General features: G+C 29.1%; 3 protein-coding genes across 6 annotated transcripts in view; 1 reads left to right on the forward strand and 2 right to left on the reverse strand.

Annotated features, from left to right (window-relative positions):
• Window positions 1–17,476, forward strand: part of LOC107067045 (uncharacterized) — a 67,579-nt gene extending 50,103 nt beyond the window's left edge. For all 3 annotated transcript variants that reach the window (XM_089170714.1, XM_089170716.1, XM_089170715.1), the window contains one exon: window positions 1–17,476. This exon is cut by the window's left edge. The gene's annotated coding sequence lies outside the window, so the exon portion shown is untranslated.
• Window positions 1–21,938, reverse strand: part of LOC107067129 (uncharacterized) — a 25,596-nt gene extending 3,658 nt beyond the window's left edge. The window contains exons 1-7 of one of the 2 annotated variants that reach the window (XM_015322354.2): window positions 21,799–21,938; window positions 21,141–21,234; window positions 20,732–21,067; window positions 20,264–20,617; window positions 20,006–20,127; window positions 19,634–19,939; window positions 1–19,546 (exon numbers count right to left, since the gene is read on the reverse strand). The exon at window positions 1–19,546 is cut by the window's left edge and continues 3,658 nt beyond it. In XM_015322354.2, coding sequence (XP_015177840.2) covers window positions 18,694–19,546; window positions 19,634–19,939; window positions 20,006–20,127; window positions 20,264–20,617; window positions 20,732–21,067; window positions 21,141–21,230 — 2,061 coding nt within the window. In that variant the 5' untranslated portion in view covers window positions 21,231–21,234; window positions 21,799–21,938 and the 3' untranslated portion in view covers window positions 1–18,693. Of the gene's footprint in view, window positions 19,547–19,633; window positions 20,128–20,263; window positions 20,618–20,731; window positions 21,068–21,140; window positions 21,550–21,798 lie in introns of those variants that run through there. The other variant, XM_089170718.1, reaches the window with a different exon arrangement.
• On the reverse strand, window positions 21,016–25,356 carry Ndc80 (kinetochore protein Ndc80). Its single transcript, XM_015322358.2, is given in 4 exon segments — window positions 21,016–21,234; window positions 21,799–22,915; window positions 22,918–24,528; window positions 24,788–25,356. Coding segments are annotated over 3 exon segments (1,908 nt in total). The 5' UTR covers window positions 25,014–25,356; the 3' UTR covers window positions 21,016–21,234; window positions 21,799–22,844.
• Window positions 25,357–25,471: the final 115 nt, after the last annotated feature.

Here is a 25,471-nt window from a genome sequence, read left to right on the forward strand (position 1 = left end):
TTATAAAAGAGAATAAATTTCACGTCAATTGTATTATTAATATTCGATATCACGAAGAAGAGGACAATGGAAAGAGAATTTCTTTCATTCAAAGTGAAAGAAAGAGAAAGAGATAATAAAGGAATAGTAAAAAATCGCTAGTTCGAAGTTTGCCGCGTCGATAAATCCAATAGAGATGCGTGACCCCCTCTGTTCATTCGCTTACTTGCTTGCTTGCTTATGCGCGTATGCGCGCGCCCGCTAACAGAACAACAAGAGATAAGAAACGAAGAAAAAGGAGAGATAAGAGCTTTGAAATAAGCATCCATCGAAACTCAAGACACCACTTTATATAGTTACAATTGAAAAGACTTGGAAGAAGTAAAAGAACATTTGTCAAAAATTATGCACGTGACTGTTAATGAAAAATAATATCCCCTAATAGCACAATATATTGACAAATATTGTAAATGTCCTAAGATGGCGGAAATAGAAAGAATTTCTTATTTAGAAATAGATAGAAGATATTTCCTTACGTTAGTCTTTCTGCTGTAAAACTTGGCCATAAAGACTTAGACTTCTGTTAGCGTTAGCGTTCGCGTTCTTTGTGGTTAGAACGAGCGAAGAAGAAGAAGAAGAAGAAGAAGAAGAAGCGCGTTAATGTAGTTATTGCCAAAAATGACGAGGAACGAGTTTACGCGGCTCGCCAATCGTCGCGTACCACCTTAACCAGCCGCACGACGAATCCGGTTAGACCGGTTCGGTGAGACGCGTTAGATTTTCGCGTGATCGCACTTTCGGTTTCTGAATATTGTGTCCTTGAATGGAGTCGAACACGTACGAAGCGCTCGGATAGTCCACCTTCGTCGTGTTCGATGATGCAAGAAGAAACGAGAACACACGATCAAAATGATCAAATATAATTTAGACTTTTAAGTTATCTCGAGCAAGCAACGATGAGAAATCAATCTTTTTCATTGCTCATTGTCAGAAAAAAAGATTCTATTGGGTTGGCAGCTAAAAGTAATTACGGATTTTAAATAAAGATTGACAATTCCAAATTTTTGCTTAAAAATATAAGATTTATTCAATTAGGTACTGTCCATTTTTGTTGATGACCATTTGCCATCGATCAGGCAGTGTCATAATGCCACGAATGCCACGGAATGACGCGAACATTTTTAGAGAAAAAGATAAAATACGTCATTTAAAAAATGCGAATAATTATATCGTATATAAATATTAGACACTGAAATCTTAATTACAAAATTATTAATAAGTACATTTGTTGTTTGAAGTTGTACTTTTTTTGGCGCGTTAGAGACATAATAAATGATGAGGAATGAATATGGTTACGATGCGCGCGTACAGCGACGCGAAATAACAGTTTAACAGGATGAAGTTAGCCGATATCGATTTTTTATCTCTCGATCATTTGAAGAAACGGTGTGAACGAGGCTTAATCATTGTCATTATTTGGCGAGTTTAACGGACGATGGATTGTCGTTCTTTTCTGACGATTTGAGTAGGAGAAGAAAGAAAAGAAAAGAAAAGAAAAGGTAAAAATGCGGAGGTGGGGAATATGACGGGTGAGAAAAAGCAAGAAAGGAAAGGAAAGAAAAGAAAAGAAAAGAAAAGAAAAGAAAAGAAAAGAACAGAAAGAGACAGAGATCTTGGTTGGGAGGGCAGAACGTTTGCTTTGCCAGAGAATAGTTGCACGTTCAGCCGCGAAACGTAAGCCGAAGGATAAGAAGAACGAGCAGAGGCATCGGTATGGTGCGAAGGATGATGGATCATCGCGCATGCCCGAAAACCCGTTGGGACTCGTACTGGAGACGAAGAATGTTGTCCAGGGAAGAGGATCCAGCCAAGGAGAAGTAACACGCTACGATATCGCGCTGCACACCCAACCATGATCATCCCACTAACATCTTCTATATATTTCTTCCCTTCTCTCCTAACTTCTCTTTTGATCGTTATATACCTACATATGTATACACCCTAAATATTTTCTCATCGATACGATTATTTTAAACAAGTATATTGAGACCAATTTTCATCGCTAATATATTGGTAACAATTTAACAATGACTTTTAATTTGTTCATCAATAGATTCTCTCTCTTCTAATCGTTTAAAGATTATATTAACCTATGAATGTCAGGGGTTCCCAACTTGAACTACATATTTCGTCTCGTTCATCTTTTTCTTTTTTATATTGTACATTATATATATATATAATTATGTTGGTAATTGTAATTCTGAACAATAAGTCGTAAAATAGACAACATTTTATTTTATCAATTAATCATTTAATCACAATGTTACTTTTCAATTTCTTTTATTTTTACCTAGTCCATCATCCAATTATAAAACGTATTTGATGAAATTGTTTAAAATAAAAGTAAAAATATCAAAGAAGAATATAAAGTATAATTAAAAGGTGAAAATATAGAAAAGATAATCAAATGATAATAAGAGTTTTAAGATGAAAAATAATCACAAATAAAAGAAGATTTAAAGAATCATAGGTGCAAGTTAAAGAAAGACAACCCCAACAGGGTACATGGATATATATGGATACAGTACCTTAACATAGAACACACATAGAGGACATGCATAGGTGCAAAGAAGAGAAAATAAAATAAAAGAAAAGAAAATAAAATAAAATAAAATAAAAGAAAAAAAGAAATGAGAAGAAAGAGAAGAAGCAAGCAAGCAAGCAGGCTGGTTATGTGGCTTCGAGTCGAGTCGGACCGGGCTGGGCCGGACCAGACCAAGCCGGGCCGGGCCTAGCGGTGGGGGCTAACGCCCTTGACTCGACTGGCGGGGGAGTGGGACCGTCGTGCGGCCTTGAGCCGACTCGTCTCGTTCCACACAACAGCGTTTCTCAATCTCTTTCTTTTTCTCAATCGCTCGGAGTGTGACATTTTTCGATGAGAGAAAAGAACTAACTCCTCTTGGAGTTATCACTTTGCGTTCTGCTTGCACCCAATTCTTTCTTTATTTCTTTCTTTTTTCGTTCCTTTTCTTTCCATTTTTACAAATAAATATACTCTACATTGATACCTTTCGATGGTTTGTTCCTTTTTTTCTTTTTCTTCTTTTCTTTTTCGTTTTTTTTTTCTTTTTCTTTTTCTTTTGGTAGAAAGAACAAATGGAATGAAGAAAAAGAGAGACAGACAGAAAGAAAGAAAGAAAGAAAAGTAAGATACCAAAAAGAAAATTGTGAATGAAATGAAAGATAGAAAGTGTTGCGTTAGGTCAGGAAACACATCGTGAATTCGCGACGAATAAAACAAGTGTAGAAATTTAAATAAAATTGATTTCGTAATTTATCAACGAATTCTCTTTTTACGTAATGCAAATACATTATAGTAGTACAACATTAATAGGTGGTATCATATGCAAACAAAAAGAAAAAAGTCAAGATATATATGCGAATACATATATAAATATACATATTTTATGATCGCGAAACGAATCGCGAATAAACGAGAATAAACGTATAGTAGAAAGAAAGGTCCAGGGCTGAAATAACGAGATCGAAAGAAGGGTTCAAGGTTCGCGAACTTGGCACGACGCGACTGTCGCGACGGCTTTTACGAATGGCTCTCGGAGAGAGTCCGGGTTTAGATCTTCACGTTTCGTTGTTCCTTTATTCGCACATTTTCGTTTTTATGAATCGTCAAGAAACTAAGATTAATAAAAAAGTAGACGAATAAAATTTCGCATTTTATTATGAATGTGCTGCATCGCAATGTGAGACATCGATCAATATCTTTAAATATATTTTATCCTCATTTACTTCTTGTTTCTTTTTCTTTTTCTTTTTCTTTTTTTTATCGAAAATATGCGTAGGTAAGTGAAAAACGCCTCTCTCATCGTGTCGTCTCCTTTCATGCAAAAAAAAAAAAAAAAGAAAAAAAAAAAGTTGATATACTCGATCGATGATATGTAGAATAGAAGAATTGGTGATGGTGGTGGTGGTGGTGGTGGTGGATCGTCGGTCATGCAAATTCATATTTCAATGTGATACCTTTAGGCGTACACGATCAAAGGCGAACACTCTATAACCTCTATAATTTTATACGATCGTGATCGAATTATGTGCCATTCCAAGCTCGATGAACGATACGATCGCGTTTCTCCATAACTAATTCGATTAAAGCTTCTTCTTCGTCGTCGTCATCATCGTATCGTCATCGTCGTTGCTCGTTAACTTCCATAATTATTCGCATTCTTAATTTTTCACGACGTACATATACATACATATACATAAATGAAATATACGAGTATACATACGTATACTTCTCGTTGATTAATTCAATAATCGTCTTATACGAATTCGATTGAGAAATAATCCTGTACAAAAAAGAAAAAAAAAGTATAATTTCAACAACAACCAAAAAAAAAACAAGAATCAAAAATAGGGAGAAAGTAATAATTTGATCAGGATCTGTGTAAAAAAAAAAAAAAAAAAAAAAAAAAAAAAACAGAAAAAAAAGGGAAAAAAGTGTGTTGATGTGGGGGGGGGAGGGAAAATGAGATATTTTGAAAACATCGAGTAAGAAAAGTTGTTGACGATAGAACGAGGGTAATAAAGAAAAAGAGAGCCCTTTGATTTCCGGAAGACACGAAAATGCAAGGAAGTTGAGAACTCGTCCCGTCTGGCAGAAACGTCTGCGCGAGCCCAATGGAGTAGAGAGTAAGAAGGGGAAAGAAGTCTGAGGGGTCTGGCAGATATCGTGGAAAACGAGAAGAAGAAGAAGTAGAAGAAGAAAAAGAAAAAGAAGCAGGAGGAGAAAGAGGAGAAGGTGGGAGAGAGTGAATGCAGCAACACCACCACCACCACCACCACCACTACCACTATCACCAACCACTTGGGAAGAAGCAAGAAAGAGAAACTGTGAGAGGGATTAGAGAAAAAGAAGAAAAAAAAAGAAAAAGAAGAAAAGAAAATAAAAAAAAGATGGGGGAACGACGACTACGACGACGATCCAAAGTAGAGAAAATAAAAGATGAAGAAGGAAGGTTCCTCCACTCTTGTACGCGATATACCAAACGACGCACCAAACACCCTTTATACTTTATTTTGCGTCCGCGAAATACCGGCTGACTGTTACTCCCTCGAACGAAATAAAAGATACCACCTTACCTTTTTCACTCTCTCTCTCTCTCTCTCTCTCTCATCTTGTTTCATCTCTTTTTCTTCGTCTGTCTCGGAAGAAAAGGAGCAACACTCGAAGGAAGTTCCTTCCACTTGGCCTACTACTCCACTCAGCTTGTTCGCCATGGACGAGCGCTACTGAGAAAAAGAGAAAAAGAGAGAAAGAGAGAAGAGAGAAGGCTTTTCTTTTTAGGCGAGCCACTTCCTGCTTGAACTTTGTTTTTCTTGCTTGTCCCTCGACCGTTCACGGCTCTCCTCTTTTCTTTCTTTCTTTCTTTCTTTCTTTCTTTCTTTCTTTCTTTCTTCATTTCTTCCTTTCCCTTTTCTTTTTCCACGACCGACCGGCCGCCCCATAAACTCACACACACACACACACAAATACATACGCGTGTATACTACACAACAAGAGTTATGCAATGCATAACGGGAGATATTTAAAACGAGCACGACGAAATTCAACGAGTTTCAAAATGTTAGACCCGTTAGATTAATCGTATTATCTAATTTAATAGGAAAAATCTTCCAAGACATTCTTGTTTATTTTTATTTATTCAAAAATAACGATACAGTGCAAAACTATACGGTTACTTTTGATCTTTTTTTTGTTTATTTGTTGTTCTACTGCTACAACTTCATAGAAGACTATTCTATATTTCATGCCGAATACAAAGGGTTCAATCATTTGCTCGTAGTATTCAAATATTGGGTTGGCAAGAAAGTAATCTCGGTTTTCTAGTGTAAAGTTAAACTCAATTGTTTCTAAACTAACAGTTGTAAACAAAATTACACAAAGTTTGTTTCAATAGCAACTTAAAAGTGTCAACTACCAAACCTCAAAAGAAACAAATTCTAACATCAACCAAAAAATAACGAAACAAACATAACGCTGTCTATTGGCGCAAGCCAAAATTACATTCTTGCTAACCCAGTAGATCAAACAAAAATGGAGGAAAAGGGGGGGGGCTAAAATAAAAAGATAATTAAATCACGATTATGATTTTTAGTATTAAATCATAATATACGACGATTACTATGTGATCTTACTACATACTTTCGTAGAAATATACGATGGATTCTTCCCCAACAGTGTTTATATGTTGAGAGATCTTTTTTCTTCCTTTTTTTTTTTTTTTTTAACGTAAAAGCTACCTGCTACGCCAATGAAACGCCTGTCGACCTTCGAATCGGCGTTCAAGCGTTTTTCTTGCTCTCCACCATACACCATTGCCAGTAGCAACCCAAGGAGGGCGCGATCAGAGAGTGGAAATAAACTTTTAAGAGGTGGTAGAAGGTGGTAGTGGTGATGGTGGTGGTGATGGTGGTACGGGGGAGAAGGGGGGTAGAGAACAAGAAGAGAGCACGACGACACCACGACGACGATCAACTCTCTTTCTTTCTTTCTTTCTTTCTTTCTTTATCTCTCTCACTCTTTTACTCTCTTTCTCTCTTTTTCTTCTTACAGGCATTCGTAATCGAATATAAAATACGTACATGGGCTATCAAGTGCCATTTCTCGTGCACTTTTATTTCAAATCGTTTATTTCAAAATCCGTACGATCATCTCATTAATTTCTTTGTCTCTTCCATTTTTCTCGTACGTGTCTGTCTGTCTGTCTGTCTGTCTGCTGTGTGTATGCGTGAGATTGTATATTATTTATTTGATATTTTGGAAATTATTAGGCAACAAAAAAAAACCCAAAAAAAAACAATGACGAGAGTGAATTTGTACCGATGCGCGCGCACAACGCGACATGATAATTTTCTACGCCATGAAGTTAGTCGACTACTTCAGGACTATCGATAAAATCGATAAATCTTTATTAAATATGGTGTTGACTGATATAATATACCTATTTCAAGATATTTATTCTCGTATATATTTATATTCTTTTTCATATTCGACTAGATTATACGAAAAGATTCCCATTTATTATATTTCTTTAATTTATCACGAATTTATCTCTGTGGGTGGGGGGGGGGGACCCACACACACACACGTTGTTAGTCATACAACATCTCTTATATTTCTTTGGTATGCTTAGGAAAGGTTAGGTTAGGATCAACGTACCTACTTTATTCCAATGCGCTCTCTTTATGTCCCAATTTCAATAGCGTTCTTATATTTGAAAGAAAGTACACGGGATAAAGATATGAAGTGTTATGTTTGTTGTGTTTGTATTCTCTCTCTCGTCTCAACATTTTTACATGAAATTTTTTTTCTTTTCTTTTCTTTTCTTTGTTCATTTTTCATTTTTCATTTTTCATTTTTCATTTTTTTTTTTAAACACGAATACGATCTTTGAGTCGTAAACTTTTTTACATCTTCTTCTTTACTCTTTTTTACTTTTATCGCAAAACACACAACTGTTAACACTAGATATACCAAATCAGTCATTTTTTGACTGATGTCCGGCCATTTTTAATTGAAAATGTCTACTTCATGTAACATTTTGATTTTTTTAAATAATTAATCGTTTTGTTATTTACAAATGTCTATAAATCTATCATTTATTTATTACAATTATTATTGCTAAACATTTTGGGGTTTTATTTTGTAAAAGTAGAAAATAAAGACTGGAAACAAAGCTCAAACAGCATTCTTTTTGTATAAACCAGTCATTTTGACTGGTGCAATAGAAATAGGTATATACTGATAATGATGGTATATCTAGTGTTAAGGAAAATAGTAAAAAAAAAAAAAAATGGGGAGGGGATAAAATGTAAAAGTGTACAAAAGGTTTCGATGCTTTCGCAAACGTACGATTCAAAATTTGAAATAACTTGTAATAATTCTCTTCACAAAGAGTATTATATACTTCGTTTAACGAAAATAAGATAATCAAACGCATTCTGCAATTCGTTAATAATAAAGTGAAATTATTATTGATACGATGACGCACAAAAGGGTAAAGAAACGAAAGAAAAATGTTGTCGTAATAAAATTGCAGAGTGCAGAAACGGTTAACTGTGATTGGCTGGTTAATAACCGCATGGCTTTTATGGCCACGATTATATCAGCATAGAAACGATTACTCCTCTGATCCCAATAAACTGATTCATTTTCAAAGATTTTTTGGGATTTTTCAAAGAGCGAGTAGTAATAATAATAATAATAATAATAATAATAATTAATTAATTAATTAATTAATGAAAAAATAACAAGAAAGAAAAAAGATAAAAATAAAAACGAAACAAACAAAAAGAAACAGGAATACCGTAGCTGGTCCGGTTTTTCATTCAAAAAAAAAAACCATACAAAACAAAACAAAACAAAAAATACTTATATATAAATAACTAAACAAAATGAAAAGAAAAAATAATAAAAAAAAAAAGGGGAAAAGAGAAAATCTTAAATCGCGAATTTTAAGAGGCTCGATTCGATAAACAACATCCTAATAATAACAATAATTATTATTATTATTATTATTATTTAAGTATAATAATAATAATAATAATAATAATAATAATAATAATAATAATAATAATAATGATTATTATTATTATGGTTTGGCAGAGTAAAAGAAAGAAAAAAAAGACAAAACAAAAGAAGAAAAAAAAAGGTGTAAAATCATTATCAACGTCATCGTGGTCGTTATCATCGAGCACGCACGTAAGTACATAATATAATTACATATGTGTACATGAATAAAGAAAAAAATAAAATAAAATAAAATAAAATAAAATAAAAAAAGGGGATATTGCGGATAGGTGCTCCGAAACTTTATATAAGTGAGCATCTTCCACACGCTCTACCGAAGAATACGTAATTCAGTGTGACTTATTATAGATTGAGATTGCGAGAAGAAGAAAGAAAGAAAGAAAGAGAAAAAAATAAACAGGGAGGGGTGGGATGGGGGCGGGGGGAAACAAAACGAGATAGAAAAAAAAAATAAATAAATAAATAAACAGAGAGAGAAAGAGACAGACAAGTAATAAAAAAAAAAGAAAAAAAAAAAGAAAGGAAGAAAGAAAAAAAAAGAGTATAAAATATAATTAATAAAAAACATTACATTTTAAAATGACTGTTTTACCAAAAATAAAAACGTCTTTTGCCGCAAACAAAAAACTTACGGATAAGATTTTCGCGATAGGAAAATTAAGAAGGAGAGAGAGAGAGAGAGAGAGAGAGAGAGAGAAAATAAAAACGAAGTAAAATAAAAAAAAAAAAATAAAATTTCAAACGATCTCGATCGATGGGAAGCAGCAATGAATTTTTTCTTTTTTTTTTTTTTTAAAGAATATAAATGTTGAAAGGAAATAAAATTAAAAAAAAAAAAAGAAATTAAAATCAAATTACCAAAAATTCACGTGCCTCCAACGATCCAGATTGTTATCCAATTTTTTCGATCGCGTCGTAATGTTTATATCATTAATTATGTTTTATTATTATTAATTATTAATTATTATTAATTATTATTATTATTATCATCGATAAGACGGTGTCCCTCGTGAGGATTGCACGCGTACGATGCGCAATGTTATTATTGTGTATTTAATTAAACAACATGATGAAAAATGAAAGCGAAAATAAATAGTAAGAGTGAGTGAGTGAGAGAGAGAGAGGGAGACAGAGAGAATGAGAGAGTGTGTATAAGAGAGAGAGAGAGAGAGAGAGAGAGAGAGAGAGAAAGAGAGAAAGGGCGCGCGCACGCACACTCACGTACATAAACAAAAAAAAATAAACACTACACATACACATTACTTACATCATACACTTATCATAATAAACAACATTTTTGAATCGATCGAAGTTGAACACGCGAGGGGACCGCCATAAAAACGCGAGGAATCGTATAAAGTGTGCATAAACGAAATATTATAGTAAATAAGGATAAAATTACAAAAACTGAACAAAAGAAAAAAAGGTGAGGGAGAGAAAAGAGAGAGAGAGAGAGAGAGACAGGTAAACGAAAAATCTGCATGAAAAAAAAAAAACCCAAAAATAACAGAAGCTAATTATTATTAAACAAACAAAACCAAAAAAACATTCCATTGGTTAATTTCTACAGTTAGACGACGACACATTTTTCGATTTGGATCTCTCGCATCTCTTTTTAAAGAACTTTGTTTTTATTTCTTTCTTCTCTAATAATTTGTTTGAAAGAAAGGACAAAGTATAGTTAGAGAAAAAGGAAAATATTGAAAGAGACAGCAGAATAATTGCACATATGCAAAGTAAATATATCAATTGGTCTCTTTTGAAGAAAAAGTAGGGGGAGGGAAGGGAAGGGAAGGGAAGGGAAGGAAAAGATATCAAAATATCCTTAAATTTTAAGGAAGAAAGGGAAAAAATACAAACAAAAAATGGAGAGAGAGAGAGAGAGAGAGAGAGAGATAGGATAAACAGATGGAATTAACACTTTCCTTGCGCCGCTTCTTTCAAAAAAAAAAGAAAAGGTAAAAAAAAAGGAATAAAAAAAAAAGAAGAAAAATAAAATGTCGCGTCGTGTCCGATAAATTACGATTTTAAGGAGAGAATAAAGGTAGCCCATATTAACGAAATATTCTCATTTATCTATCTCCCTTTGAAGAAAAAAAAAACAAACAAACAAACAAAGAGAAGGGGGATAAATAAATGAAAAAGAAAATAAAATAAAGTAAAATAAAGTAAAATAAAGTAAAATAAAGTAAAATAAAATAAAGTAAAGTAAAGTAAAGTAAAATAAAATAAAATAAAATAAAAACGTCATTTTTTCCAAGTGATCTCTAGTTTTACTTACTACAGGATTTAGTCAACCGCACGCTAAAGAAGAAGAAGAAAGAAAAAAAAAGAAAGAAAGGAAAAAAAAAAAAGATTAATCACACAATATATTAAAATTAAACATTTAGTAACGGTATTAAGAATATTTCTCGGTATACGGCATATAAACAAAAAAAAAAGTGAAAGAAAGAAAGTGAGAGAGAGAGAGAGAGAGAGAGAGAGAGAGAGAAGAATGAAGTAAATAAAAGGTAATAAGGGAATGAGAGAGAGAGAGAGAAGATGTATGATGAAAATTGTAGAAATGAGATGATAAAAAAGTGGGAAAAGCAAAGAAACACTAGGTGTATAGTGTGTGTATATATATATACAGGACCACATGGTACCACAGATTCGTTAATTTTTACAGTGTGACAAACACGAGCGTTCTTTATATATTATATATACATATATATATATTATATATATAAGAAATAAAAAAATGGCGATAGATAAAAGATATGATGGGGATTTTCGCTGCTCTGTCCTCTTGTTGAAGCGCCCAAAGGACCATAACCCATTTTTATTATTATTATTATTCTTGTGCTATAAAATCGATGAAAATTATTATTATTATTATTATTATTATTATTATTATTATTATTATTATTATTATTATTATTATATATACCATGAATTATGTCAAAAATAATAAAAAACAATAAAAAACAATGGGATGCGCGTAGAGTCCTTTTGGCGCACGAAACGGGAAGTGCATAGTGTTTTTAAAAGAAGAATAAAATAAAAATAAGTATAATTGCAGCAAAACGATAAGAAAAAAAAAGTATGTGTCCCAAGATATAAAGAAGAAGAAAAAAAATAAAATAAAATAAAATAAAAGAAAATAAATAACCCCCGGAGCCCTTGTTGATAATAAAAATACGCCACCAGTTGAATGACGATATCTTATTTGTTACAGAGTGCAGTAATACCACAAGCGAAACCGTTTTTAAAATACATTTGTTATACATGCATATTGTTATCATTACCACATAAAAAAAAAAAAAACAGAGAAGCAATTATTAACTCCATAGCCTGGGCGCCATTGTTAAATGAAAAGATTGAAAGAAGAGATGGCAAGATGATTTTTCAAATATCGCTCCTTGAAACTGGGCAACAACAACAAATTTATATTACCGATATTATTGTATATTTGTTTTTTTTTCTTTCTTTCTTTTGCACTACTTTTATTCACTTTCTTTATCTCATGATATTATTTACGTATAAGAATTATTCAAAATTGTATGAAAAAAAAGCATCATTATGCATCATTATGCATCATTCACACTTGATTTTACATTCGTTTTACAATAGATCCTTTTGTCGTTGTATTTTACTTTTGTTTTTCATCGATAAAAACCCAGTGTCAAGAAGAGAAATTATCAAATGTGAAAGAGAGAGAGAGAATGAATGAGTTGGAGAGAGAGAGAGAGAGAGAGAGAGAGAGAGAGAGATATCGATAATAGCCAGGAACAAAAAAAAAAAGTAATATTTATGTTCATTAACAATGGCACCTTGCGTACGAAGTCTGTAATCGAAATGCTTTATATTTTTACACCGAACAAAGCAGTATATAACGTACAATAAACAATAAAACATGTCCTTCCATACGCAACCTCAAGATGACAAATGTTAAATTTTTATTTTTACAGCAAACCCACTATCACTTCCGATATATCTGAGCTATATTCGAAACGTATAAAATAGTTAAATGCTAATTACTTAGGATAATTCGAGTCGATTAGATTCATTTTAATGGACTCATCACCACACACACATGGTTTTACAATTTTTACTCGATATGACCGTCTATTGTAATATATTATTATTATTATTATTATTATTACTATTATTATATTATTATGATTATGATTATTATTATTATACATTACATTATACGGTAATTTGTAATGAAAGGAAAGAAAAAAAAAACAATTAAAATAAGGAAAAAAAAAAAAAAAGAAAATAGCGAATATTGTCTATTGTATAAAAACGGTGACGTTTTGCTGCTTCTTGTGTTTCATTATTAAATAAAAATTGACAATTTGTTTTCTTTCTATTTCTTTTTATCATTGGAATTAAATTTGTTGATGATGATAATAATAATAATAATAATTAAACCAAATAAAATAAAATAAAATAAAATTAGGAAGAAAAAAAAATGAGAAATGAGAGAGAAAATGAGAAATGAGAGAAAAAAGCGTCGCCGTTTTGTAATGAAAAAATAAAAAACAAAAAAAAAAGAACAAAAAAAAAGTGCACCACGATTTCTTCTTCTAAAAATAAAAAATAATAATAAAAAAAAAAACTCATCATATGACATGTGCCGACTTTAAAAAAAAAAACATACAAACATACACATATACATCTACACATATGTACAACACCGTGCATAATACACGCATATTACAAATGGACACGCTATTTAGATTTTAGGACAATTTATCTTCGTGTTTTTTTTTTGTTTGTTAGATTTATCGAACATTTCGTTGAAAAAGAGAAACAAAAGAAAATTTTAAAACGACCGACCCCCTTTTTCTAATCAACAAAAAAAAAACAAAATGCGAAGAGATCCCACAATTATTTTGTTAATGTAAATTACTATTTACTATGAAAAAATATTGTGTAATTATTTATTCTTCTCGATGATGATAATGATGATGATGATGATGATGATGATGATGATGATGATGATGATGAGATGCCCTATAACGCTCAATCAAAATTCATGAGAAAAAAAATACAAACAAAAAACTGAATATTCAAATGTCACAATCAAAAGAAATGAATAATAATAATAATAATAATAATAAAAAAAAAGAGAAAAACAAAAAGAAAGAAACACACACACACAACACACAACCAACAACAAATCTATCAAAGTTAAACTCCTTTTTGCAGAATACACTCAAAACTATTCTTCTTTTTTATTTTATTTTCCTTGCAAAAATAATATTCAATATAGAAAAAAAAAAATAAACAAGGCTTGAAAAAAACGAGTATGTTTCGTAATTAATCGAAAAGAGAGAGAGAGAGAGAGAGAGAGAGAGAGAGTGAGAGAGAAAAAGAGTGAGAGAGAGACAGAGAGAGAGAGGGAGAGAAATATTTCGCATCATCGTGAAAAAAATAAAAAAAGAAATGAAATGAAACATCGTGCGTTGGTCGTGATCGATTTAAAAAAAAAAAAAATAATAATAATAATAATAAAAATTAGAATATATATATATACATATATACATATATGTATATATTTATATATATATGTGTGTGTGTGTGTGTGTGCGAAAAAAATCTAATATCGTTGAGATTAAAAAAAAAAAATAAATTAAAAAAAAGTAATAAACATCAGCATCGTTGTAACACAGAGAGTGAGAGAGAGAGAGAGAGTGTGAGAGAGAGATTTTACACATTCGATATTTTATTCATTGTAAAATGATATCTATCTTCTCAACGACACAGTGTATTTCAAAATGGCGGCGCATCGTTAAAAGGAAAGAGAGAGAGAAAAAAAATAATAAAAATGCAATTGTAAAGAAAAGAAGAAGAAAGAAAGAAAGAAAGAAAGAAAAAATAAAAGTAAAAGTACAGAGATACAAAAGTAAGAATTTTAAATAATGGTAAATACAAGATTTCGTTCGTTTTAGCGAAAAACGCCGCTCTTTAACATTTTATCAAGTAAGTAAATAAATAAAATTAAAATTACAATTACAATTACAAATAAAAATTTAAAATAAAAATAAAAATTAAAAAAAAAAGCATTAATTTGCAACGTGCACGTAAAACGATCACTTTTGTATTATATGTATAGCGTACGATTTAGGAAAGAAAGAAAGAGAGAAAGAGAGAAATTGTGAGTGAGAGAGAGAGAGAGAGAAAGAGAGAGAGAGAGAGAGGTAAGATGTTTTTATATCAACGAAGAATCAAAGATTGTTTCCCGATTAATCTCGGTGTGTAATTTAAAAGCCAATATTCAATATTAATGTGTGAATGAGCGTTAATAAGCGAAAAAGAATGCGTAAGAAAAGAAAAAAAAAGAAAAAAGAAAAGAAAAAAAAAATGCAAAAAATTAAGAAGCAATAGAACAGAATAATTCTTCTTCTTCTTCGATTTGGTAATTTTCGGAATATCGTTCGATCGATTTGATTTATTTATTCATTATTCATTATTATTATTATTAATATTATTATTATTGTTATAAATCGTTATTTTGATTTTCGTAGCAACAAAAAAGAAGATGGAAAAAGAACAAAAATATGATAACGACACACTTATTGTAAATCCTTGTTCCGTACCACACATACACACAAATGTACACACAAACAACACATGTCATCGTCACATATATATATATACATATATAAAGTGAGTGTCACTAAAAATTGTATATTGTTACCTTTGCTAAATTTTTTTGCTTAAAAATGATCGATATGTAGTGTATTTAGTATGAAGGATAATTTCTAAATAAATACGTTTAATATACCTTTATTACATATTTCATGAGTTTAACTGTTTCACACACACACACATGTATTTAATAATATATACTTGAAATATTAAACAATGTTCATTTGTTATTTTATGAAATGTGAGTTTTGATATTAATATGAATAGTTTTCAATGAAAAATTTAATTAAACAATAACTGTTGTACAATTTTACGTATAACACTCACTTTATGTATTTGTTTAGTTTGATTTTTCATAAGTATACGAAATTTTTTATTGCAAAAAATCTATATATCTCTCTCAAATGAACGTTTCATTTCTTTCATTTTTGTCATATTTCTATCTTGCACATAAACATATTTACACATCATACATACACAGACACAGACACATATTTTTCTATATTCTCTATACGCGCGATCATTATAAAAATATGAAATATTATTATACATACAACAAGAAACAAAGAGAGAGAGAGAGAGAGAGAGAGAGAGAGGGAAAGAAATATAAAATAACAAAGAAACAAATGAAATAAAGGATACGTAGGATTAGCCATTTTAAAAACCATCGTTAGGCTATAATGAATGACGATGATGGTGATGATGATGATGATCATGATGATGAAAAAAAAAAAAATGGAAGCAAAAGAACAAAATAAAACAAAACAAAAAAAAAAGAGAGAGAGAGAGACAGAGAGAAGTAAGAAAAAAAAATAAAATTTATGTTTTTAAAATGCATCAGATATTATGTCCGTGTAAGGTCGTAAAGATAAGGAAAAAAATAAAATAAAATAAAATAAAATAAAATAAAATAAAATAAAATAAAGTAAAATAAAAATAAAAATAAAAATAAAAGTAAAAATAAAAGTAAAAATAAAAGTAAAAATAAAAATAACGTACGTACAATTTAAATGTACGTGAAAGTATACGTATGCGAAGAGGAAAGTTTAAGTATTCAAAAGAAAGAAAGAAAGAAAGAAAGAAAGAAAGAAAGCAAGAAAAAGGAAGAGAAAATAAAAAAAAAAAACTTCAAAAAAAGAATTAAAAAAAAAAAAAAGAAAGAAAAAAAAACGGAAATAAAAAATTGAAAAGAAAATGAACTTGAAACCAAAATACGTAGGAATTTTCTTCGACTCCTTCGAGAATCTTTCATAATCAGCATTTAATTTAATCGATGGCCTATTGAAATTTTTCAAACGTAAAAATTTTTAACGAAAATCAACACGAATCACAACGAATTGTCGAGCGAAAAGAAGGAAAAAGAAAAAAAAGAAAAAAGATAAATGTCGAAGGATTACACACAAAACAAACGGGCAAAATATAAAATTTTGACGATAGATTTAAAAAAAAAAAGAAAAAAGGAAGAAGAAAAAAAATAATAAATAAATAAATAAATAAATAAAGAAAGAAAAAAAAAGATTAGAAAGGAAAGATGAAGAAAATATCGTATATGTATGCATGTATGTATATGTTTGTGTATATACTTACATATATATATACGTATATATATATATATAATGCGTGAATATTCATCGAGGAAGATTCCATCGTGAAACGGGGAATGTGTATAAATAATGGTTTTAAACGAATATACAATATATTTCGCGTTTTATCGCATTTTTATCGAAACTAAGAAAATGCGAAGACAGTCTCCTTCCTTCCATTTCGTATTGATACCAACCATTTTCATTCGTTAATTCGTTTGTACCGTAATTTTGTTTCATAATATGCGATTTGTGTGAAAAGAAAAAACAACAACAAAAAAAAAGTCGAACGTTTACATCTTCTTCTTCTTCTTCTTCTTCTTCTGCTTCTTCTACTTCTTCTACTTCTACTTCTTCTTCTTCTTCTTCTTCTTCGATCAGTGGAAATCATGAAGATCCAGTTTCGTTGTATAAAAAAAAAAAAAAAAAAAAAAATTGGTACACAAACACACACACAGGACACATGTGTACTTTTTTAACACGCTTATTGGAAAAACGCGTATGTATTTAAAGACGTCTTCGCTCAAAATCGATGAATGTTTTACTTGTACTAAAAATGTTCCCTTTTAATCCTATTAAGACTTACAAAATATTATATATAAGTATTATACTTTACTTGTATATATACATATGTGATAAAAAATATATATATATATACACCTGGTTTTTCATGTCAAACTTATATTTGTTACCTTAATTCCGCATAGCGTTAGACTTTTTAAACAAGATCTAATAATAATAATAATACATTATATATATTTCATTATAATAATAATAACAACAACAACAACAACAACAAATTATTTTCATCAATGACAATCGATTGAGCGTCGAGTTAAACGAATTTATTTATCGTTTAGTCTCGACCAAAAGTATTACCATTTTTTTTTTTTTAAATATAGTTCCGATTACATTTATCTAATTAATCTCGAAAAAAAAAAACTTTAAAATATTAAAACGAATATAAATTGGTTCTATTAAACAAAAAAAAGAAAAAAAAAGTAGAAAAAGAAAAAAAAACGAAAATTTATATTTCTCGATTGATCTATTCAAATTTTGGGATAATATAATAATAAATAAAGTGGACCTATCTCACTGATCGTATCGTATATAACATTTGTCGAGCAATATAAAGCTGTCTTTATTATTTTGTAATTTGCACAAAAAGAAGATTTTTCTCAAGAAAATTTTTCGCTATACTTAGATAAATCGCAGGATATATTAAATATAAAACCACGTGAAAATATATATTTATAAAATAAATTTTCAATCGAAACGAAACAAAACAAAAAAACAAAACAAAAAAAAAATAAGTACATGTACAATTTTAAACTTACACACACGATTCTCTTTTTGATATATCATATATTAAAAAATAAAGTTTGATGTAATAAAATTTAAACACAATCAAAAGAATTAATTCATTAAATGTTTGTTTCTTTTTTTTTTTTTTCAGTTATTACCATATAACACGTTATGTTTCTATTTTTATTATATCTTTCTTTTCAATATAATAAATCTCTGCAATGGATAATAATGAGTCTTGAAAGTTAACTCAAACGGAATATAATGCTTTGATTTATGATAATTCATATTAAATAAAATTAAATGTCGAATGTTCATTTATTAAAAAGTATTTCTTTAAAATACTTATATATATTTATATATGTATATTTATCTCTCTAATATTTATTTTTCATTATCATATATCATATTATATATATATATATATATCTACACAACCTTATAGGGGGGTATATTCTCATTTCAGAGATGAAAATGTTATAAATAAGAAATATTAGTTCAGTTTAGTTTTGATATAAAAATATAAAGAGGTATATATATATATATAAAATAGAAACACAATATAAAAATACAAGATCAAATAATATTAGGCTGATCAATATTTAATTCGGAATCGACACTAACACTACTAGGTAAAGTACTATCGGTCCAATCCGGATGAGGATAATTTCGTGGTGGACTTGGTACATTGACAGAAATTCTAGGCTTACGTCGAACTTCATCGAACATAGCTTCAAATCGTTCACTTATATTGGAAGTTATTATATCACCTGATACGTTAGTTTCTCTAAATGTACAACTATCTTCTATACTTTCATTATCATGATTTTTGTTCTTATTATCGAATTGTAATGTTTTTCGAATTTTGGACAAATGTTTTTTATATGTTTTGTTTTCATTGTCATTTTCATTAATACACGGAACACTAGATTTTGTAGAATCAGCATCAACAAATTGTTGAACACAATCAGATAATTTAGATTTGGACGGAAACAAATAATCTTTATCTTTATTGATACCACTTTCATCTAAACATTCTTGATCTTTATAAGATCGAAATGAAGTTGATTCCCCAGGAGGTAAACTAATAAATTCTAATTGTGAAGAGTCCCTATTATTCTTTGATTCATTAATCTCTTCCATTATAGTTTCTGCCGTATCTTGTTCTGTTATTCTACTGTAAGATGGAATTAATAAGTTGCCCTTTTTAGATGTTGCCTTTTTTTTCTTATCATCTATTAAAGATACAGACACTTCCAATGAACCATTCCAGGATGTAGGAATATTAGATCGATCGGAAGATGTTGGAGAAGGTGAAGAACAAGAAAATCCATGTTGTACTAATGAACCATGTAAGTTTGCATTTTTTTCTTTGATAATAGCTTCTTTAAACAAATCTAACCAATCTTTTATTTCATTTTGGAATTCCCTAAAAATCATAAATTAAATATTAATTACATTTAACAAGTTTTATTTCTTCAATTATAATAATATATTTATTATCTATAATACTAACTTCATGACATTATGATGATATTCGTTAAATTGTGAGTCTTTATGAGAATTTATAACCGACAATTTGTCCCTTTCCAGCATTACATTTTGTAATTCTAAATGACTCTGTCGTGTAAGCTCTATTTGTTTATTCAAATCTGTTCTTAATTCTGTTAATTTTGTTTGTAATTCTGATATTACTTCATCTTTACTTTCTATTGTCTTCAATGCTTCGTTTAATTGTTCTTTTAATTTTGATATAGTAGATTCTGAGTCTAATTGTTTGCGCTGAGCTTCTTCTAGAAGCTTAGAATGTTTCTCAACATCCCTAAAATAATATAAAATTAGGGAACATTGTATAAGGTTATTCAATAAAAATAATATATCTATATACCGTTTTAAAGCATTTCGTTCTTCGCGTAAAGATCCACATACGGTATTCACTTGTTTACACATTTTCTCTATTTCCACAGTCTTTTCATCAAGTATTGTATGAGGAGTTAATACATGTAAATCCTATTACAGAAATTTATACATCAACTTGCATGTTGCACACAATTATTATGCTATATGATGCAAGATACCTACATTGTTCAAAGTGTCGATATCAAAGAATGTTAAAGGGTTAACATTTGTATTTTCATTAACGTACCGTTGTTGTTGTTGACTTTGTAAATTCTATTGGTATACGAATTAACATTTGTTCCATTTTCGTGAGAATTATGCTGGATTCCTCATCTTTTATTAAACGTTCTAATTCTTTCATCAAAAATCCCAATGTTCGAACAGGATTAAGACTATTATATTGACCATACGAGGAATCAAATATTCCACCACATTGAACTTCTTCGTCAATAACGAGAACCGATTTAGTACATTTTATACATTTTGTAGACGCGCTGCTTGATGAAAATCCCGTTTGTTGAGATTTTTTCACATGTTCTTTTGATACTTTTTGCAAAGGAACCTGTTTAACTGGTACTTCATCCAACTGTTTATTAAAACTCTATAACGATAGAAATTGTTGGTTCTTTAAATTGGAATAATTAAATAAACAAAAAAGTTATTATCAACGACGTTTGTAATATTTTCATTATTCTCTTGTTATATCTTTACTTACATTACTTTTATATCTTAATTTTTGTTGAGGAGTCGAAAGTTTTTTATTGTCTTTACATTCAGAGGAAGATATTTTTTTCGTATGTTGATTTTTGGAAGATAAATTTTGCAAATTTTTCTTTAAATAAGGTCGAGTATGTTCCTGTAAATCTTGCAACCAATTTTGACGATGCTCTCCGTTAGATCTTTGTCTTTCTTCGGTATTTTGTTCACGGTTATATGTACTACTGACCATTTTTTCAGCTGGTTTAGAAGTTTTTTTTTTTATTTTTACTTCTAATATCGTGTTATAATTATCTAATACAAGTTTGCTAGGGAATGCATTTTGAAATATATGCTATAGAAACAAAAAGATTCACATTTTGTTAAATTTCATCATATTTACATTAAAATAAAACAATCCGTAATACCTGGTTATCTGAAGGGTTCTGAATGTTATCCGAAGAATATCCATTACATTGATCCAAAGTTTTACATGTCTCTTCAATTTTATTGCTCATTATACTAAAAAAAACAAAAAGAGAAACAATTTTAATAAAACAAAAGTACTTCTATGTGATAAAAATAAAAAATATTAATTGAATTTATGTATTAATTGTTCATTTGCCAAATTGATTAGCTCAATATAATAAAAAATATCATTTATTGTTCAACAGTCATACACCAATACGTTATTTAATGGTGTTAAGCTTATTATTAAAAAAAGAAATTTATTTTAAATATGAAATGAATGTTTAGCATCAATTAAGTATTTCTACATTAACATTTGTAAACATTCTAAAAGTAAAGTTAATCTCGTTGGCTTGCAATGGCTTATAAATCATTGCTATACTTAACTAAAAAAATATGAACTTTTTAAATTCATTATTGTCACATTATGCAATTGTAGGATATGATCACATATATTATTTTTATATTAAAAGCTTCTTATAATAATTTAAAATCTATATATATACACACACACACATATTACTTCACATTAATATAAAAGATCATAACCTCAAAGTTGTTTGAAAAACATTTACATATTTCATTATAAATATTAATTTATTTAATTTAAACACGTACCGTATAATAAGTATATATATATATCTGTTAGTTATATTATTATAATATTAATATTATGTACATAATTCTTCAAAAGTTGTCATATATAGGAAAATTCGATTTTTCATCAAATTGAGACTTATCGACCATTTATATAAAATTCAACAAATGCACGTATGCTTATTTATTTCAATTTCTCCGATTTGACATATATAAAATCTTATTTATATTTTTATTGTCAAAGTTATCCGATCGTATACGTTTGCATAAATTTTCTATCTATATTTATTATTACGCTACCAACATAAAATAATTACAAACTAGGGATAACCTATTAATAGTTGTAAAATCGATTTATATCGTAGAATATTAAAAATTAATAAAATTAGATTTTTAAAACGTTAAATCTTATTCACATATGTCATTTTTATATAAATTTTTATTGATATGTAATATCTTAGTTTGGTGGAACTAGTTTCGAAATGTATTATAGGAAGCAGGGAAAAGCACGCGTTATTCGATTTACTATATGTTTCTTTGGTGTAACCTACAGATGGCGTTTGTGTTGCAACGTGCCAGCGAGCGCCAAAATTTTCACAATTTGAAAAGAGAAAGAAAGTAAGACAAAAAGAGACACAGCTACAACGCTTTAAAATTTTAAACAATATATTATACAATATTATACAATATCATATAATACTTGCAGAAATATTATTTACATTATAAGTAGATATGACTCTTTTTAAATTATATAAGTAATGTTTCGAGTAAATCGAAATATATATATACAATAATTATGAATTATTTCTTACAAAATTATAGATTGCTGAAATCACAAAAGTATTTAAACACAGAGAAATACGATACAAGAATCAATGAAAACAAAGCTATTTGTCAGTCATAAATCAGAATTTATACAGTATAAATAATATTTCTGTAAGTATAATGTAATATATACTTATATTATTATTAATAAAATATTTCAAGGTAAGTGTTCAAATACTTTCATGAGTTATTATATATATACAAAAAGATAATATTTTAATAATGTATCATGATGACCAGTGTTAATCTTTTTTTAAAATTTTATGCAACTCATTTCTATGTTCACCCAAAGTTTCATATAATTTTTCAAAAATCTTTTCCCATTTTGTTCAATGTACAATTTTCTTCTCCTTACAGCATCTAATTTTTCTTTTAACTCTTCTAATTCACTCGTAACACCTTGTAAATTAGGAGTCATCTCCTTATAACTTTGTATTTCATTTTGCAATATCTGTATTTGTTCTCGTAATGTGTTCTCCTCATTTTTCCAATCATTGATATGAGCTTTTTTATCTTTTAATTTATTATGTAAAATTACATTTTCTTCCTCTAAAGTTTTCATTTGTCTCTGCAAAAGTTCTAATTTATTTGTATCAGCTTCTATATAAGATTCCAATTTAGTTAAATTTTTAATCCATCCATCTTTTAATTCATTCATCAAATTAGCTTTACTATTTAAATTATCCATAATATTCGGATCTAGCATATCTTTTTCTGGCATTTTAAGTTCTTCGACATCTATATTAGTATCACTACCAAAATGTTTAAATATTTCTTGATTGTAATTTAAAACTATTTTGTTTAAATTGCTATTTACAGATGCTATTTTAATATCCAATTTATATATGTCTTTTTGCATATCTTTCAAATGTTCATCAAATTGTTGTATATAAGTTTTAAGTTCCAAACATTTATTAAGTATGTCTTCTTTTTCTCTTTTAGACATTGGTTGTTCTTTTATTACTGAAAGTAATTCTTTATATTGCTTGTTTTGTATTTGAATTTTTTCATAGAAACGTTTATTTTGAATCTGAAATTGTTCTTTTTCTATATTAAGATTCTTAATGTACTCTTCTTGTGCTTTTATATCATTAGACTGTTTAGCTGCATCTTTTTCAAGAGACATTAAAACATCCTTTAAGTTTTGAACATCTGTATCAATATCTTTTAATTGTCGTTCAGTCTCTTGTAAGCTGAGTTCTTCTTTATCTAGAGCAGCGTATGCTTCTGCTAAATCATTTTCAGTAACTCCATACTGTTTTTCAATATCTTGCAAATATTCATTGACAAGAGTTGCTTCTTCATCAAGGTTTTCATTATTCCAAGCAGCATAGATTTTTAGCATAAAAAAGAAAGAATTTCTATTATCTTTCATTTGTTGCTCCGTACCTATAAATGGCAAATTATCTAATTGAAAGCTATTATATGCCAAATCTTTAATTTGACAAACTTCGACCAACCAACATAACCAGCCCAAAACATAAGGCCAAGAATGAGGAGTATTTGCTGTTTTTAACAACGATTTGGAAATCATTCCAGGATAATGCAATTTCTTAGCAGTTTTTGGTAATTGTTCTATATAATTGGCAAGAGTTAAAGTTTGCTTAGGATCTATAAGTTTTACCAATAAATCAGATACTTCAACAAACATTTTCAATGTAATAGGTTTCAAACTGCCATTACTGTTTAACATAGAAGAACATTGAATTTCGTGAATATAACTGTCTATTTTATGTAGCATTTGAGCTTGATAATTTCTATCTAGCAAAGTTCGTGTATCTTTACGAGCTCCTTTAGCACCGATGTTACTTGCTCGATCTTTTGATGGCGTTCTTCGACCAGTTGACAAACTCATCATATTATGCTTACGGACATTGCTGTTTGATGGTGTGGCTGGAGTCGTTGGCAGATGAAGCATGCTTTTGCCTGTGTAATTAATAACAAATATTTGATAAATATCTATTACTTAATAAAGTACTATTTACTAGGTCTTATATAAATTTAGATACATGTATATATATTAATTTCAATTAAAGTAAATATATTAATTTATACTCATTTCTATGTTCACCCATATGAAATATAAAATAAATATACAAATACCTTTGGTATTTCTGGAGTAGAAATACCAAATCCCTACATATATATTATATATAATTTATATATTAATATCATAACATTTTACCAGTATTTTTTAAGGTGGAAAGTCTATTTTTCTCTGAATCACAAGAAGAACTTCTCATACGAGGTCTGGGAATATGAGATACGTCAGAAGTAGAAAAAGAAGTTTTCGTCTTTACTGAAAACGTTTTTCTTGTATCATTTTTAATTAAACTCTTATCCACTTTATCTATACTAGAAATTCTTATGGGATTTGAAGATGATCTGCGTTTAGTCGAATTGTTCTGCATTTTTTTTTTACGATTTTTACACTTTTACGACGATAACACTGTTTTATTTTCTTGACAATTTACTACACATCCAACGGACAACTTTCAAATTTTCGTTGTAGCGCGGAATGATGCCAACATGGTAAAGTGAGTGTATATGCATACGTACCCCACACATGCATAATATAACCCCACTTCTTCCTTTTTTATCGTATGGCGTATTTTCATGTACTGATTAATATTAAAGTACAATATGTGCTAAAATTTTAATTGTATTTATTTTGAATTGAACAAATTTATCAAATTCATCTTTATTCTACAATTTAAAACAAAATATTAAAGTTTTAAAATGGTCCAAAGAAAGATAAAGAAAGTTATATATATTTTCATTGATATAAATATATAAATTCAAAGTTTCCCGCCATATTGAATAAGTGTACCCAACATAACCAATAGTTAGTTATCTTCCCCAAAAAGCG

Source organism: Polistes dominula, unplaced genomic scaffold (genome assembly GCF_049000335.1).
Source record: "Polistes dominula isolate Pdom_NZ unplaced genomic scaffold, Pdom_raw_medaka contig_79, whole genome shotgun sequence".
Taxonomy (NCBI): Eukaryota; Metazoa; Arthropoda; class Insecta; order Hymenoptera; family Vespidae; genus Polistes; species Polistes dominula.